General features: G+C 37.8%; 1 protein-coding gene across 1 annotated transcript in view; it reads left to right on the forward strand.

The window, feature by feature from the left end:
* TIAM1 (TIAM Rac1 associated GEF 1) overlaps positions 1–17,163 on the forward strand; it is a 243,823-nt gene that overhangs the window by 129,905 nt on the left and 96,755 nt on the right. The window contains 1 exon segment of the mRNA XM_078146537.1: positions 5,320–5,492. Coding sequence (XP_078002663.1) covers positions 5,320–5,492 — 173 coding nt within the window.

Consider the following 17,163-nt stretch of genomic DNA (forward strand, 5'->3'; position numbering starts at 1 on the left):
CTTGAAGCATAAGTCTGCCTCAAATGGGTCATAATAGAATAGTCATTGACAAATTACTTGGTATGGGATATATAATACCTAGATAGATAAGGGTCAATCCCAACTTTTGGAAGACCTTATAATTAGTATTTTGAGCTTAGCTCAAACTGTATCTTCATTTCTTCTGTTAATTATAGATTGTGGGATGGCCCCATTGAGTAGAAGTCAGTGGGGCTAGACCACATAGTGGTAAAGGGAGTCATGTATAATAAAATTGGGAAGATAGGTTGGGGCTAAGATGTGAAAAGGCTTAAAAGCTGGAGTTTATATTTGATCTACAGGCTAGTAGGGTGCCAATGAAGAGCATTGAACGGATAAAGGAGGTAACAGGATCAGGCCTGAACTTTGGGAAAATCAGTTTGGCACCTCTGTGCAGAACGAGTATGAGCAGGGAGAGGCGATAAACACCTAACAGCAGTACTCTGACTAAAAAGTACTGGGCAGGGAATTTACAGAGATAGAAATGACAAGATAGGCAGTTGATAGGATATATGGGTGAATGGGAAGGAGGTGCTGAGGATGGTGCTGGGACTTTGAACCTGGATGACTATAGGAATGGTAGTTCCCTTGGCTGAAATAGGGAATTTGGAAATGAGATGGGTTTGGGGGGAGAGCTAATGAATTCCATTTTGGACATTTTGATTTGAGATGCTTATGGGATGTCCAGTGGGAAATGTCCAATAGACAGTTGGTGATGCAGACCTGGAGCCCAGGAGACAGATGACCGTTGCTTTATGAGTTTGGGAGTCTTCTGCATTGGGATGAAAATTGAAACCATTGGAGCTGATGAAGTCATCGAGATGGAGAATACATTTAGTGGGCATGATATTGCTGATGATCCAAATAAAATGAGAAAGAGCTATCAGACCAGTAGAATGAAAACAAAAAGAGTAAATGTAAACAAAAACAAAGTTTAGAGGAAAGATTATCCTGGAGGAAAAGGTAGTCAAGACTGGCAAGTGATTAAGAGTGGCTAAGGTTTAGGATTGAGAAAAAGATTTGACAATTAAGGAAATCATTAGTGACTTTGGCAAGAGCAGTTGAGTTGATAAGGTTGGAAGCCAGATTGCAAAGGATTGAGGAGTGAATGAGTGAAGACGGATGGAGGCAACAAGTAGAAACATTTATTTTTAGGAGTTTGAGAAAATAGAGTTATTAGATGATAGTTTGAGGGGGTGGGTGGTATGTTCTAATGACAGTTGGGTTTGTTTTGTTCATAAGCATTAGGAGACTTGGGTATGTTTGTAAGGAAGAAAGATTAGAGAGAAAGGGTGGTCATGAGGAGGGGGCATCAGCAATCTGTTGAAAATAGGAGGAAATGGGATTAAAGGTACCTGTAGAAAGCTTGGCCTTGTTGGAGAGGAGGGCCACTTTGTTTTTTGTTTTTTTTTTTAATTTTTATTTAAAAAAATTTTTTTTCCATATTCTTTTGAGTTGAAAATTTTTTCTCCCTTTTTCTCCCCCCCCTCCCCAAGACAGCGCACAATCTGACATAGGCTTTACATTTACGTACCCATTAAACGTATTTTCACATTAGTGAAGTTGTGAGTAAAAATTAAAACCAACAGGAGGAACGATCAGAAAGATGAAACAAAACTCAACAGAAGGTAAAAATAAGTGAGAGCGATTCGACTTCCATAGTTCTTTCTTTGGATGTGGACAGCATTTTCCATCCCGAGGCCTCTGGACATGTCTTAGATCCTCTTAATGCTGAGAAGGGTTCAGTTTAACATTCTTAGTCATTGCATAACGTGGCTGCTATTGTATACAAAGTCCTCTTGGTTCTGCTCACTTCACTCAGCATCAGACCATATAAGTCTTTCCAGGTCTTTCTGAAGTCAGCCTGTTCATCATTTCTTATAGCACAATAGTATTCCATTACATTCATATACCACAACTTGCTGAGCCATTCCCCAATTGATGGGCATCCTCTCAATTTCCAATTCTTTGCCACCACAAAAACAGCTGCTATGTATATTTTTGTACATGTGGGTCCTTTTGCCATTTGTTCGATCGAGGAGGGCCACTTTGTCAGAGATTATTATATACATAATGAGAGAATGGATCAATAAATTATGAGATGGAGATAAGAGAAGAGAAGAGGAAGCTCATGGCAAATGGCCTGTGTTTTCTTAGTAAAATATGAAAGGAGGGGTTTAGTTGAGAAAAATTAGGGGAGGGGTGCTGGAGGAAATTTGAGGACCAAAGATTTATAATAGTTTGCTGACATTAGCAAGACAGAGAATCAATTAGGGAAGATTAAAAAGATTGCTTTGCTGTGGTGATAGTCCATTCACTTTGGGTGAACTGAATTTGTAGTAGAACCAGGAGAAATCTGCAAAAATGGCAGAGTAAGTTTCTTTGTTTGCTGGCTAGGCAGTGGGGTTAAATGACTTGCCCAGGGTCACACAGCTAGTAAGTGTTGAGTCTGAGGCTGGATTTGAATGCAGGTCCTCCTGAATCCAGGGCCAGTGCTCTATCCACTGTGCCACCTAGCTGCCTCTTTCCTCTCCTCTCCTCTCCTCTCCTCTCGCCCCTCTCCTCTCCTCTCCTCTCCTCTCGCCCCTCTCCTCCCCTCCCCTCCCCTCCTGCCTCCCCTCCTCTCTCCCTCTCTCTCCTCCCCTCTCCTCCCTCCTCCCCTTCTTCCTCTCTCCTCCTCTCCTCTCTCCTCTCTCCTCTCTCCTCTCCTCTCCTCTCCTCTACTCTCCTTCTTTTCTTTTTTTGTTTGTTTCTTTGTAGAGTACATTTCCAGTATTGTTGGGGCAAGTGATCAGGAAGAGAACTCTGAAAATAGGAGTGGGTGGGCAACTCTGCCTCTGACCCTACAGTGAGATATTGCTCTTTGTCCTTGTGTCCACATGTATTGCTAATAGAACGGGATATAACCATGCTGCCTGGGTACACTTCCAATTCATTTTAACTAACTCCAAGTGGTCCCTCAACTGCAGCAACAGTCCTTATATTCCTCTCTAATTACTTCCCTTTCTCACTCCCCATAGAAGCTATTCCAGACTTTCCTTTCCTCAGTATTCCCCCAACTCCTTTCCGTAATTGAAGACCTAACCTCTTACTTGGTTGAGAAATTTGTGACCAGCTTCTTTCTCTCCTTATCTTCAAACCCCTTTACATTATTTCCCCACTCTTCCTTTTCCCTGATCTATTATAATAAGGTAGCCCTTTCCTTTTTTCAAGGCCAGTATCTGAAGTGTGCTCTTAATCCCATCTCTTTCTGTCTTCTCCAGCAGATTGCATCCACCTCCACCCCCCCATCATCACTTTCCTCTCTCTAATCCTCAGCCTCCCTCTTTCTATTGGTTCTTTCTCTACTGCCTACTGCTACTGCTTAGCATTCTCTTGACTTATCCTATACCTTGCCTCTCTTTCTCAAAATCCTAGAAAAAGCTGTCTACAATCATTCCCTTCTCTTCTTGTCCTATCACTCACACCTCAGCCTTTGGTAATGTAGGTTCCAACCTCATCACATAATCTCCTTATTGCCAAATCTGATATTTGTTGTTTGTTTTTCCCTCAGTCTTCATCCTTTTTGACTCATCTACTATATTTGACTCTGTTGATCACCTTCTTCTGTAACCACTTTCCCCTCTCAGTTTTCATGACACTATTTTCTCCTGGTTCTCCTACCTGTCTGATTTTTCCTTCTCAGTCTCCTTGGATAACTCAACAATCATATCATGACCATGCACTGTGGCTAATTCCTAGTCATCTGTCCTAGGCTACTCTTTTCTCATGGTATATTCTCTCTCTTTCAAATCCCATGGATTTAATTATTATGTCTGTGCAGATTGCCCCAGAGTATCTCTATGTAGATAACTCCTAGATCTATAAATCAACTCCCAGTCTCTCTCTTCAGTTTCAGTTCCACATCACCAAATTCCTATTTGACATTTTAAATTGTGTGTCCCAGAGTCATCTCAGACTCAGCATGGCCAAACAAAACTCATCTTTCCACCCAAAATAAACCCCTTTTCCAAACTTTGCTATTTCTATTGAGGGCACCATTATTCTTCCAATGTTGCAGGTTACTGGTGCTGTCTTCACTAATCTAATCTGAACATTCCTGGTGGTTGTTTGAGTCACAGTTAAGAGTCATAAATATAATTGGTAAGCCAGCGAAAGAGACTGAGAAGGAGCAACTAGACAGGTAGGAGGAGGAGGCCTAGGAGGTAGGTGTCATGAAAGTATGTCTAGGAAAAGAAGGTTGTCATGTCTCAAATGCAACAGATAGCTAGAGAAAAATGAAGACAGTTTGGCAATCAGGAGATTATTGTTAAATTTGGAGAGAGCATTTTCAGCGGAGTGATAAGTTAAAAATCCAAATTGCAAAAAATTATGGAGTAAGAGGGAAGGAAGCAGAGGCATCAGGTGTAGATAGTTTTTGTTAGAAGATTGGCTAAGAAAGGAAAAATCAGTCTTTCAGATCAGGCAGCATGAACTAGAAAAAAAATCTCATTTGGAAATAATGAGAGAGACTGCTTGGGGACTGAAACACTGTGAGGGAAAAAAAATGAACATAGAGTCTAAATGAAAAAAGTAAGGGCAAATGTGTTTTATAGAATTAGAGTTATAAAGCCAGAAGGGAACTTTAGGAATTATCTATTAATCATGGGCATCTAGGTGACTTAGTGGATAGAGCATTGGGCCTGGGGTCAGGAAGACTCCTCTTTGTGAGTTCAGATCCAGCCTCAAAACACTTAGTAGCTTTGGGACCCTGGGCAACTCACTTAACTTTGTTTGCCTTAGTTTCTCTTCTGTAAAAAATGAACAGGAGAAGGAAATGGCAAACCACTCCAGTATCTGCCAATAAAACCCCAGAATGGGTCATGGAGAGTTAGACATGACTGAGAAATGACTGAACACAATCTTAATCATCTCAGTTTTCAGATTAGGAAATTGAGGTCAACTGAGTAAATAGTTTTACAGCTTAATTAATTTATTATTCAGCAAGCTTTTTTTACGCATCAGCTATGTGCCAGGCTCCGAGTCCAATGTCGTACCATTTATTCGTTTCAGTTACTAGGTTAGACCTCTTTACACCACATCAAACCACGTTTCTAACCTACACCATTCCTCTTTGGATTTGGTATTTGATTTTAGTCCAAAAAATTAAGAATCAGTTGCAAAGTAGGATTTTTAAGCTTTTGCTTGCTTCCTGTTAGTTGGATTCAAGTGGTGGTTTTCATGTTGCATTGGCTTGCTATTACATAAATCATTTATTTTCAATTAACCAATATACTGAATGCCTCTGATCTTTTTTCTTAGGATGCACATTATTCTTCTATGAGAGTGATGGGAGGTCTGGAATAGATCACAACAGCATCCCCAAGCATGCAGTCTGGGTGGAGAACAGCATCGTGCAAGCAGTGCCTGAGCACCCAAAGAAAGACTTTGTTTTCTGCCTCAGTAACTCTCTTGGTGATGCATTCCTGTTTCAGGTTTGTCTGTTCCTTTAGTTTGAGGGAATTTCACGTCTCTGTAGAAAATGGTTCCCTACCATGCTGTTTCCTTCTTTTATGAAATGCTTCCCTTACATACAACATCGCTCCTTTTTACCTCTTATTTTGTTTTTTCTTTTACATTCTCAACACAGAAAGGATGTGGGGAAAAAAACTAACAACAGAAGCTTAAACTCAATATCAGGAATTGGCCTACTCCCCTAGTGGGGTCTAACATTCAAAAACTTCCTGATTTGAGAGGAGATATGAATGAGGTATATAATCCAAGGGTCCATTTAATCCTTTTAATACTAATCACAATGTGGGACAAAGTATTATGGGTTCCAGGTTATGTATAAAGCATTTCTGATTACTGTATTTCATTTCACATTTTAAAGGAGTATGAACTTTTTAGGTATCAGGAGGGTAAATGTACAAAAGGTTGAAAATGATTTGTCCTTTGTTTAATCCATCTTTGCTAATTTATGATAAATTTGTATGTGAGGCTTGAAAATATTTCAGTAACATTGTTCACAAGATTAAAAAAAATCATTTTCAGCAATCCAATCAATGAGGTTGAAGAAAAGAGTGTCTTTTTTTAAGCTACTAAAGCAATGAAAGTACATTGATTTGCATGTGCTTTCTCTCGAAACAAAATCATATAATATCTTTATATTTCTCATGTAATAAGAAATTTACTTCTTCTCATTGGTGAATTCTTTTTTTTTTTGGTGAATTCTCTTCCCCTCATATTCCTCTTTCTTTATTCTGCCCTGCAGTTTTATTTTCTAGTTGCTGTCTTAACATGAGAGACAATATCTAACTATTCACATTTAATAGCTATCCAAAATTGCCCCTTGCTTTAGAAAGAATATTGGGGTGGCTCATAGTGTCTTAACTAGGGTCACAAACCTGTCTTCAACCTTAGAAAGATGTTACTCAGTCAATATATATTTTATTTATTTTTTAACATATATTTTAAATAAAGTTCCCTTGAGCCCTTTCTTTCTTGTTTCCTGCTCTTGTGATTAATATTTAGACCATTCTGAAACACCACATATAAGTTAGGTGCTATTGTATTAGACTTTCGCTTTTCTTTTTTTTATATTCTATGTCTTGTTTCTTTTAGATAATTATAATTTGCTATATCATTTTCCATCAAATACAAATGTCAATAAATCCACAATGAATGACATACATGCACACATTTCTTATAATATAAAACTTAATTCATTAAAATTTCTGGCATCTTGTGGCAAAATTTCCATGTAACTTTGGTAGAGAAGAGCACGAAATGAATCTTTTATGAGTAAATTACAGTTTTCTTAGTTTCTATGAATCCATTTTATGCCTCACACAGTATAATACCCATAATAGAATTTGTGGATTTTTTTGGTTTTTTATTTAACATCTATGTCACTTGCTTTCCCCCCCCCCATTTTCTTGTTTTGCAACTAACATTTTTTTCTCTCCTACATCTCCTTACTCCCCAGTTGAGAAATTTTTTAAAAAATCCTTGCATAGTCAATCAAAACAAATGTCCATGTTGTCCATGTCCAAAAATATGTATATCTATTCTCTATTTTGAATTTGTCACTTCTCTGTTAGTTGGTGAATAGTATTCTTCATCATCATCATTCATCCAGAATCATGGTTCTCAAGTCTCAATGACCTGTCTTTACAATGTTGGTGTTATTATATAAAGTGTTCCTCTGGTTTTGTTTAAGTCTGCATCAGTTCATTCAAATCTTTTTGGATTTCACTAAAACCATCCCTTTTGTCATTTCTTACGGTTTGATAGTATTTATTTATATTTATATTAATATACCATAATTTGTTAAGCCATTCCCTTTCTTCATGATCCAGCTTCTGAATTTGGTACCCTTCCCCTGATTCCTCCCTCTCTATTCTCCTAATTTCCTTCTATTTCTCTTTCTAGTTGAGTACATTTGTCCCCCTAAACTTTTTGTTTGCTGTGTTCTACCCTCATTTGCCCAGTTTAGAGGAAAATAACATTGAGTGATGGCCACTCCCTCTACCTATTTGTACAGTCTTCTACTTAAGTACCCCAATTATGTGAAATAATGTTCCCTTTTCCTCCTCTAGTGTTTTTTATTCCTTTTCCCTTTCTTCTTTTAGGCTCAACACACCATAACAAAATGACTCTCAAGGAACAGTTTTATCAAGACCCTTTAGTAGAATGTAAACACTTCATCCTTCTATAGTCCCTTCTGATTGCTCACTTAGATTTAACTTCTTATGAAAAGACTGCTACCATGTCTCAGCTGACCTCTCCCTCCACCTCTGCTTCCATTGGTGAGCTCTTCCTGGAGCTTCCATCTTGAGGAAGGGCCCATACCAACCCTGATCCTTTCTTTTCACCTCCACCCCTAGCACCTCCATTTTCAGCTCTCTTTTGTGTGTTATCTTTTTCCGCATTAGAATATAAATTCCTCCAAGGCAGTGATTTTTTTCTTTTTTCTTGTTTTTTGTGCCCCAGTACTTAGTACAGGCACCTGGCCCATAGGAAGCTCTTAATCAATGCTTTTTGCCTTGTTTTGTCTTGAAGTAACATACATTTCTCTTGACTCCTGCCTTTGTATTTCAATTTCTACTCAATTTTGCTCTTTTCATTAGGAATGCTTAAAAGTTTTCCATTTCATTTAAAGTCTGTCTTTCCCTTGTAAGGTCGTTACTCAGTTTTATTAGGTAAATCCTTTTTGGTTGTAGGCTTGTGTCTTTTGGAATATTGTGTTCCAAAAGCTCTGCTCCTTTCTAGTGTTAGCTGCTACATTTCTTTTGTGATCCTGACTGTGGCTCTTTGGTACTTATCCTCGTTATTTCTGACTGCATGCAGCATTTTTTTCTTTGGCCTATAAACCCTGGGATTTTACCTACAAAATTCTAGAAGTTTTCATTTTGGGATTTCTTTTAGGATGTGACTAGTGAATTCTTTCTATTTTCACTTTATCCTCTGGTTCTAATACATATGCACACTCTCCTTTCATGATTTCTTGAAATATGATACCCAGGCTCTTATTCTGCTCCTGACTTTCAGGTAATCCAATTATTCTCATTCATTGATTGATTCATTCATTTATTCAATTTTTTAAGGCTGTGGCTTTACCATCTCATTCAGTTTGGAAGTACAGGGGCTACTTTTAAAACCTGATCCCACTTCTCAGGGGCAGAGGTGCATATTGTGCCTCGACTAGTTTTCTTCTCCTTAAGCAAAGTGATGCTCCCCCTTCCCCCTTCCTGGTGACTTACCACATTGATGATGAATATCCTAGTACAGACACTCTAATCAGCCAAACCCACTTAAGCTCGGAGCTCCTGAACTCGAGATCTACTTAGCCTCAGCCTCCCTATTTGCTGGGATTACAGGTGTATGCTGTCACACATGACTAGTCTAATTATTCTCATACTCCTTGATCTATTTCTCAGGTCAGTTATTCTTGATAGGAGATATCTTAGATTTTCTTTTCTTTTTTTTCTTCAGATTTTTGAATTTGATTTAACATATCTCATTGTTGTCTGGTCCATTCTAATTTTCTAAGATTTTTTTACTTGGCTAAGGTTTTTCACATTTCATATGAAGCTACTAATTCTCCTTTCAAATCTTGCCTCCAACATTTTCATTTCTTTCCAAGTGTTTTCTTTAGGATTCTAATTTCATTTATATCATAATTTTTAAACTCTTTTTAAAACTCTTACTTCATTCTTTTAGGAATTCTAGCAGACCTTATATAACCAAGCTATGTTTTTCTTTCAAGCTTTTCTTGTAGTTGTTTTGGAGTTATTTTCCCCTTTGGGGTTTATGTCTTAGGCATCACTGGCACAATAATAGCTTTTTATTTGAGATTCTTTTGTTCTTTACTCATTCTTCCAGTCTTACTTCCCTTGTTGGGACTTCATATTAGGATCAGGAATTGTACACTTCTGAAAACAATATCAAGACCTTACTTGTTTCTGTTCTCTGAGATCCTGCCGCTATTTTCTCTAGGTGTTAAGTGCTGTGTTTTTCATGAATATCTTAGGCAGTTCAGGCCAGGGACCTGAAAAAATTCATTGCACATTAAACGGTCTGATCTAGAATGAAGTCTAGTTAGTTATTCCCTACCCCCACACTGAACTGGACTGAATTTGACAGGCTTCTTACTCCAGTTTGGGTCTGCATAACACAGATTTGCCCCTAGCTGGAGCCAAGAGACTACTGTTGGTCCTAGACCCTCTGGGGGTCTAGCAGAAAGGCTCTGCAAGTTCAGAGTGGCAGAGGTACAGTCCCCCTTCATAGTTGATGCAGACCTCAGATGAGGCTCAGAACTGAATCAGAGACCTCACTCTTAAGTCAATGCCACTCAGCTGTTGTTTCTTTCGATTCCTGCTCCTTGTCCATTACATACCCATAGACCAGATCTGAACTAGATCAGCTGGATGTACCATCACTTCACTCCTAGAATGCAGCTAGGGGTCAGCCTCATGCCTAGCCCCAGATACCTGCCAAAGTCCATGGTGGGTCCACAACCCAGTTCTGGGGGTAGAGAGCACAGCCAGTTCTATGCTGGCCCATGTTCTTGCTTTCTACAAGATTATTCCCAGACCCTATTGGATCCATGATTGCTCCTTGACCAGGGATACAGATTAGGATAAGCCCCTCCCCCAGCTCTGTGGTTGATGTTCTGTGACTCCTGTTCCTGCTCCCTGGGTTGGAAAAATGACTCGTATTTTTTTTCCTTGGATTTCCCAATCTCTTCTTGCTTTGGTGCTGTTCTGTTTTGTGTATGTGCTTTTTTTTTTAAATTAAAAATTCACCTTTCATTTGATATTCTTGCAACAAATATGCAGTTAAGCAAAGTAGATCATGTTGGCCCCATTTGAAAATGTGGGTCTCATTCTGCACATGTAGTCCATATCTGTTATTCTTCTTAGATCTTTGTTGGAGTAGTTGTAAAAAAGAGCTGGATTCTTCTGTTTCTTTCTGTTCTGCCATCATGGCTGCTCCTCTTAAATAGGAGAGTAATCATAATTGTGGGAAAAATATATAGGTAATTTAAACTGCAAGGATTGATTCAGAATATACATGGTTCCTACAGCTTGTTTTCTATGGCTCTGACGTTATTACTCAGCCACTAATAATATATACCTTTAAATTTATCCATAAAAAATAAGGTTCCTATTACTAGGAAAATAGTGTGGGAATAAGTGATAAAACTACATCTGTAAAAGAGATATATTTTCTGGAGAGTGGAGTATACACACACACACACACACACACACACACACACACACCACACAGTCTATGCATTTAAGCTATCTAATATACCTTTTCCTACTTAATCCTTAGATACTACAAACCTCCCACATGATATAGTGTACATCTAGTTCCTGTCATGCCAACATAATTCCATTACTTTCGGATGTGATATACATTGCCAGAAAGCTCACTGCGTTTTGCTCTACCGCACCTTATTAATTCCGATATTCATTTCTTGTTTGCATGTTCACTAGGCAGAGTGAGCCTGACTTGGTAAAAAATAGTTGATTCTCTAATGCTTTTTAGGTGTTTATAAAAGGTTTAACAAGTTCCTTAAGAAGTTGTTGTGTTCAGTGCTATCAAAAACACTAGATTTGTCTATGAGCTGAAAGATTCTTTTTTTAAAAAGAGTTTGGCTTTACATTGCAAATGAAGACTAGATCACAGAGCCTCACTTGCTAACTATGTGCTCATTTGTTCAAAGTTACAGGATTCTGATTTATAGTGGTATGGAGTTCTGCTTTGGAATTTCTCTTGTTCCCAAACATAATGTGTGGGTACCACACTTGAGAGAGATTTGCTAAAGAAAAATGAGTTTATTTTGCCTGAAGAAGAGATTCAGGGGAAAGGAATGGGGCTGGAAGGAGGAAGTAGAACAGGAAACAGCAATAAAGGTTAATAGATTTAGAGCTGCAAAGAAGCTCAGAGTTCATATAATCCAAATTCTTTCATTTTACAGATGAGAAAGCTGAGACCTAGGGAGTTTGTGACTTAACAAGGTCACACATTTGACAAGAGCTGTGATTCAATCCAAAGTCTTCTGACTCCACATATAGCAGTCCTGCCACTGAAATTTGTTCTTAAGATCTAACCTAGATTATCACCCATTTTTATGACCTCTGAGAGGTGTTTATCCATCCTCTACTTTAATTCTTCAAGCAAGAATTGGTGCTGTTTTCAGGGTTGAATATTTCTAAAAGGAGAATTAATCAACCTCTACTCATTTCAGTTCTACATTTCCTGTCAAATATTCTCTAAATAAGTAATTTTTTAGTCTCTTTCAGTCAATGAGCAAACATTTATTAAGCCCTTACTATGTGCCTGGCACTGTGTTAAATCTACATCCATTCTAGGAAAGGAGAGAGACCATGCATTAAATTGAAATATCCAAATGAGATTCATTTAAAGATATTTTTATAGCCATTTGGTGCCTCAGAAGAGGAAGAGATGGGAGGTCTTTTAGGAGATTGTGGAGCGGAAGGGGGCTAGAGCAAAACCAAAGAGGGGTTTCCAGTTTTCCATTTTATACAAAATAGTATTCCCCATCTCTGACATGTTTTGTGGATGGTTTCCTCAGTTTCTCACTTCTCCAGAATTCTAGGTCAGTGATTGATAAGGAAGCAAAGTAGTATTTGTTAATGTCTGATCAACCTTTGGGAATTTTTAAGCCTTGTAATTAGTTAAATTGGATGAAGTACATAGGATTATAATGTTCCCTTCCTCTACCTTTGAAAAGATGATCCAAAAGCCTGTTATCTGTGATCCCAAGCACTTTGGAACCATTTGGTCCCAAGTGGATACTTATCCATAAAGATGTAGTTTTTGGAGTTAGGGAGACCTTTAGGGGCATTTAAGACAGTAAGCCTATGCAAAGGAAGCAATTAAGGCTACATAAATAAATAGAACAATGAAAAATTGCTATGGGTATAGGTATCCCATGGAAATTCTCATTCTCTTGAAATTGGCTGGCCAGTGAGTGGATAATGCTATTAAAAGGTCATCTCTAGTGAGAGGACAAAGTCTCTGATCATATAAATGTTATTCTATATTTTGTAGAAGAGGATAGAGAAGGGGAGGTTTCTTTGAAGGTGAAAATTTAATTAGTATCTCTATGCTGATCATTCTCGAATCTACCTATCCCGCTCCAACCTCTCCCTTGACCTCCAGTCTCACATTACTAACTGCCTTTGAGACATCTTAAACTGGATGTTCAGTAGACAATCTTAAAGTCAGCATGCCCAAAACAGAACTCATTGTCTTTTCTCCTAAAGGCTCTTCCCTATTAGTATAGAGGACAACAATATCCTACCCATATCCCTCAGTCTCACAGCCTAGGAGATATCTTGGACTCCTTACTGTCTCTCACCCCTCATATCCCATCTGTTGCCAAGGCCTGTCAATTTCACTTTTCCAAAATACCTCCTTCTCTCCTCTGATACTACTACCACTCTAGTGTGGACCCTCATTACCTCATATCTGGACTATAGTAATAACCTGCAGGTGGGTCCTCCATTCAATTACCAAAGTGGTTTTCTGAAAGCTCAGGTCTGATCATGTTATCCCCCCCACCCAGTAAACTCCAGTGGCTCCCTGTTGCCTCTGGGATCAAATACAAAATGGTCTGTTGGCATTCATAGCCTTTTATAACCTAGCTCTCTTCTACCTTTCTGGTCTTCTTATACCATAACCCTTGACATGTGACATTGGTTTCCTAACTTTTCAACAAACAAGACATTCTGTCTCTTGGTTCTTGGCATTTTCTCTTGCCTATGTCTAGAATTAAAGGAATTCCCTATGTCTAGAATGCTCTCCCTCTTTAATTGTCTACTGGCTTCCCTGGTTTCCATTAAGTCCCAGGTAACATCCTATCTTTTATAGGAGTCCTTTCCTAACCCTTCTTAATTGAAGCACCTTCTCTTTGTTATTTACTTTCTATTTACTCTGTATATAGCTTGCTTTCGTGTATATTTCTTTGCATGTTGTCTCTCCTGTTAGACTGTAAGCTCCTTGAGGGCAGGGATTGGGGGTTTTTTTTTGCCTCTTTTTGTATCTCCTGTGCTTTGCACAGTGCCTGGCATAAAGTATCAGGATAAGGACAAGAGGCCTATAAAGATGTATGTATAAATCCATGCATGCATGTATAAATTCTCTAGCAGGTAATGTCAGCTTATTTTCATTTACAATGGAAGGATGGTACTTGAAGTAACCAGAGTCCGTAATGATAAGCATGTTTGTATACATAATGAGAAGGTTCATCTGGTCCTTCCCCAGAGTCTGTTCAACTCTCCAACATCTATCTTCACTTGTTAGAAAATTCTTCGTTGTCTTAAATTGAAATATCTTTCTTATTCTGTTCACTTATTTTATTATACTTCTGACCATCAGAGCAAAATAAGACCATTTAATTCCTTTGAAAAAAGCTAAACATTTTCAATTCCTTTAATCTGTGTGTTACCTGGTTTCAAGATCTCCTAACATCTTGGTTTCCCTCTTCCAAATGCTGTCTAGTTTGTCATTGTTCTTCTTCAAATATAGTGACTAGAAGTGGACACAGTGCACTTGATGTGAACTTACCTGTGCATACTTCAGTAAGATCATCATGTTCCATAAGCTAAATGCTACATTTCTATCAATGTATTCTGAGATGTCTTTACTTTTATTGTTTTATCTTGAGTGTCTTTATGCTGTTGACTGCTGGTGAGCAAAGGGTCAACTAAAATCCTTCACGTCTTTCTTACATGGGCTGTAGTCAAACCAGATCTTTGCTATCCTATATTTTATATCTGATTTTTCAAACTCACATATAGGTCTTTGCATTAGTATTTCCCAAACATTAGTTTTACTGATATTGACCCATTTTTCCCCCTCCAACCTGATTGTTATTCAATACATTACCTATGTAGCTTCACCACCTTTTCATTATTTCCTCATTTGATAATGCTTCTGTATCATCATACAAATCACTGGTAAGAATATTGAGTAGCATGAGACTGAGGATAGAGCCCTAATGGCTTTGAAGATTCTTTATCATTAAATCTAGTTAGCCACTTTGCAGTTTTATGTGGTTGATATTGATAAGGAATATGCATGGAGTGAATTGCCTTATTGTGGTATGTTAGAAGAAGTTTCCATGAAAACATATTGTTATGATTATTAACTATATACTACAACCCTGCAGCACATGCAATTTTAGGGTGTCTGTGTATTTTTCAGATAATACTTACATGTGTTGTCCAAGTTTATTTTCTAAAATATAAAACGACTATTAAAAACTCTTTAATTAGCAAAACTTTAGAGATTAGAAATATAAACAATAAAACTTAATTCAGAGGAAATAAAATAAATTAGACTTAAAATGATAAAAAGAAATGAAACTGATTCAACAAACCACACAAGTAAACCATCCTTCAAATTCAGGCAATTTGTTTGAATAATTACTTTTCTTCCTTAGGCGGTGGATTTTTTTTTAATGTAGTATATCTTGATTATTCTTGTATTATTAATACATAACACTTTAAACTGCTTACTACTTTAAACTATTTACTACTACTTCCTTACTACAACACTACTAGATATCTCCATCTTATAGATGAAAAAAATAGGTCAGTGGGCTTAAGTGAATGGTTGGTTACATATACCAGTATGTAGAAAAGTCAGACCTTTAATCTTGGTCTTCTGGTCCCATATTCAATGTTTCCTTCACTACATCATGCTATTTCTAGAAACTAGATTTAACCAACATTTCATGACTCTGTTGCTAGCATATATCTTCTAGCATGTTTTTAGCACAAAAATAAATTTTTTATTCCTTGCTACTTACCCAAATCATAGGTTATATGAAATCAATCTAGATAGATCGAGATTATATTTACTTCAAAGCTCTGTGCTTTCTTCAGTGTGGGTTCTTCCCTTCACTGGCAAAGGAAACAGCTCCTCTGGAATTAAGGAGAGGGTTTGTGTTCCAGAGTTCTTGTAGCCAAAATGTTCTTTATCCTGTAGCCAGCCTTGTGATAAGCTTCCCTGAACTTGGCAGTGAAGTTTGTCTTCAGACAGTGTACTCAAAGCCTTTCCAGGTTTGTAGAAACTGGCATAGCCTTTACTCTTTTGTCATATGTTTGAAGAGCCCTGGGTCCACCTCTTCTCCATAATGAAGCTTTATAGTAGAACTTTAGTGGAGAGAAATGGGAAACTGAATTTAAATAATTGAGCTATCAGTTTCATCTTAACCCTCAGATGTCAAAAACATCCTATTGTACAAATGCATTTTTTATAATTGTGCTCAGGCTCTGTCAGTAGCTTTATTTTTTGATCTTCACATAGTATTTATGGTATTACTAACAGGCCAAGACAATTATAAAACTTCCCATTTCTGCCTATCTCTTATTTCCTCACTGAAGAGTGAAGAGTGGTATAGAAGTCCAGAGGGTACAACTGAGAAATACTTGCTCTTTCGTGCCCCACCTGTGAGGCAAGAGAATTTATTTCGATGACACTCCCTTTAACAGGCATAAAGGCCCTAATTAAACTTACCCTAAAGAAGATATTGTAAGATTACTAATTAATCTAATTTCCTGAAGTGGGTTCCAGGGTGCTGGAATTTATGGATTGGAAAAAGTGATGTAAAGCGTTTTTGTCAAATGAGAAATTCTGCTATGTATGTTGGTGATTTGTTAACCCTGAAACCTTTAAATAAAATATTCCGGAATACTGTTAATTGCTTAACTAGCTACAGAAGGCAGCTTGCATTCATGTCAGCATAGTTTATTCCCCTGAATAAGGACCAATTTTGTTGGAAAGATATTTTAATGGATTGTGTATCTCTGGAAATTGATTTAGCCTAAAAATAGAGATTGGTACTTACTGCTGCTTTATTTAGACAGGCCAGCAAGAACAAAAATTCTTTCTAATGTAACTGCCTTTGATGACAACCACAAGACAAGGTAATATTTAACTAGGTTTTAAATAGTTATGGAATGCTGAGGTAATTCTAGGTATAGAAGCTAAAATTTAAAGAGCCTAGAATGTTAAGATATATGAATTGAACATATTTCCATTAACCTTTTTTGGAGAGGAGAGATGAAGAGCTCTTAAAAAATAACCAAATTGGACTTTTGGTAAAGATAGTGGAATAATGTATAACTCTGCTAAGGATCCCTCAGTTGTATTAAAAACTTCAAAGACAAAGAGTCAGCTAGGTGGCACAGTGGATAGAGCACCAGCCCTGAGGTTAGGAGGAACTGAGTTCAAATGTGGCTTCAGACTTGACACTTACTAGCTGTATGTGCCTGGGCAAGTTACTTAACCCCAACTGCCTTGCCAAAAAAAAAATCAATGACAAGGAGAAGGGAACAAGAGTAGGTTTGAAGGAGACATTGCTTCCCATAGCAGAAAAGCCCAGGAATCACTGACACGCATGATGTCCATACAGTTCCAGCCTCCCATTTTACCTGGATTCCCTGCTACTGCATCCATCTCTGTAGCCCCTAAATGTCAATACTTAGCTGGTAAAACCTATACTATCTTCCACAGAATTGATATGAGCATAGGGCCTTCCATCTCCCTATGTGACACTATACACTCCATAACCAAAATCCCCAGAGGCTGATATAGGGAAGGCCTACTTCCCCATCTATG

Source organism: Phascolarctos cinereus, unplaced genomic scaffold (assembly GCF_003287225.1).
Source record: "Phascolarctos cinereus isolate Bilbo 61053 unplaced genomic scaffold, phaCin_HiC Scaffold_726;HRSCAF=1367, whole genome shotgun sequence".
NCBI lineage: Eukaryota > Metazoa > Chordata > Mammalia > Diprotodontia > Phascolarctidae > Phascolarctos > Phascolarctos cinereus.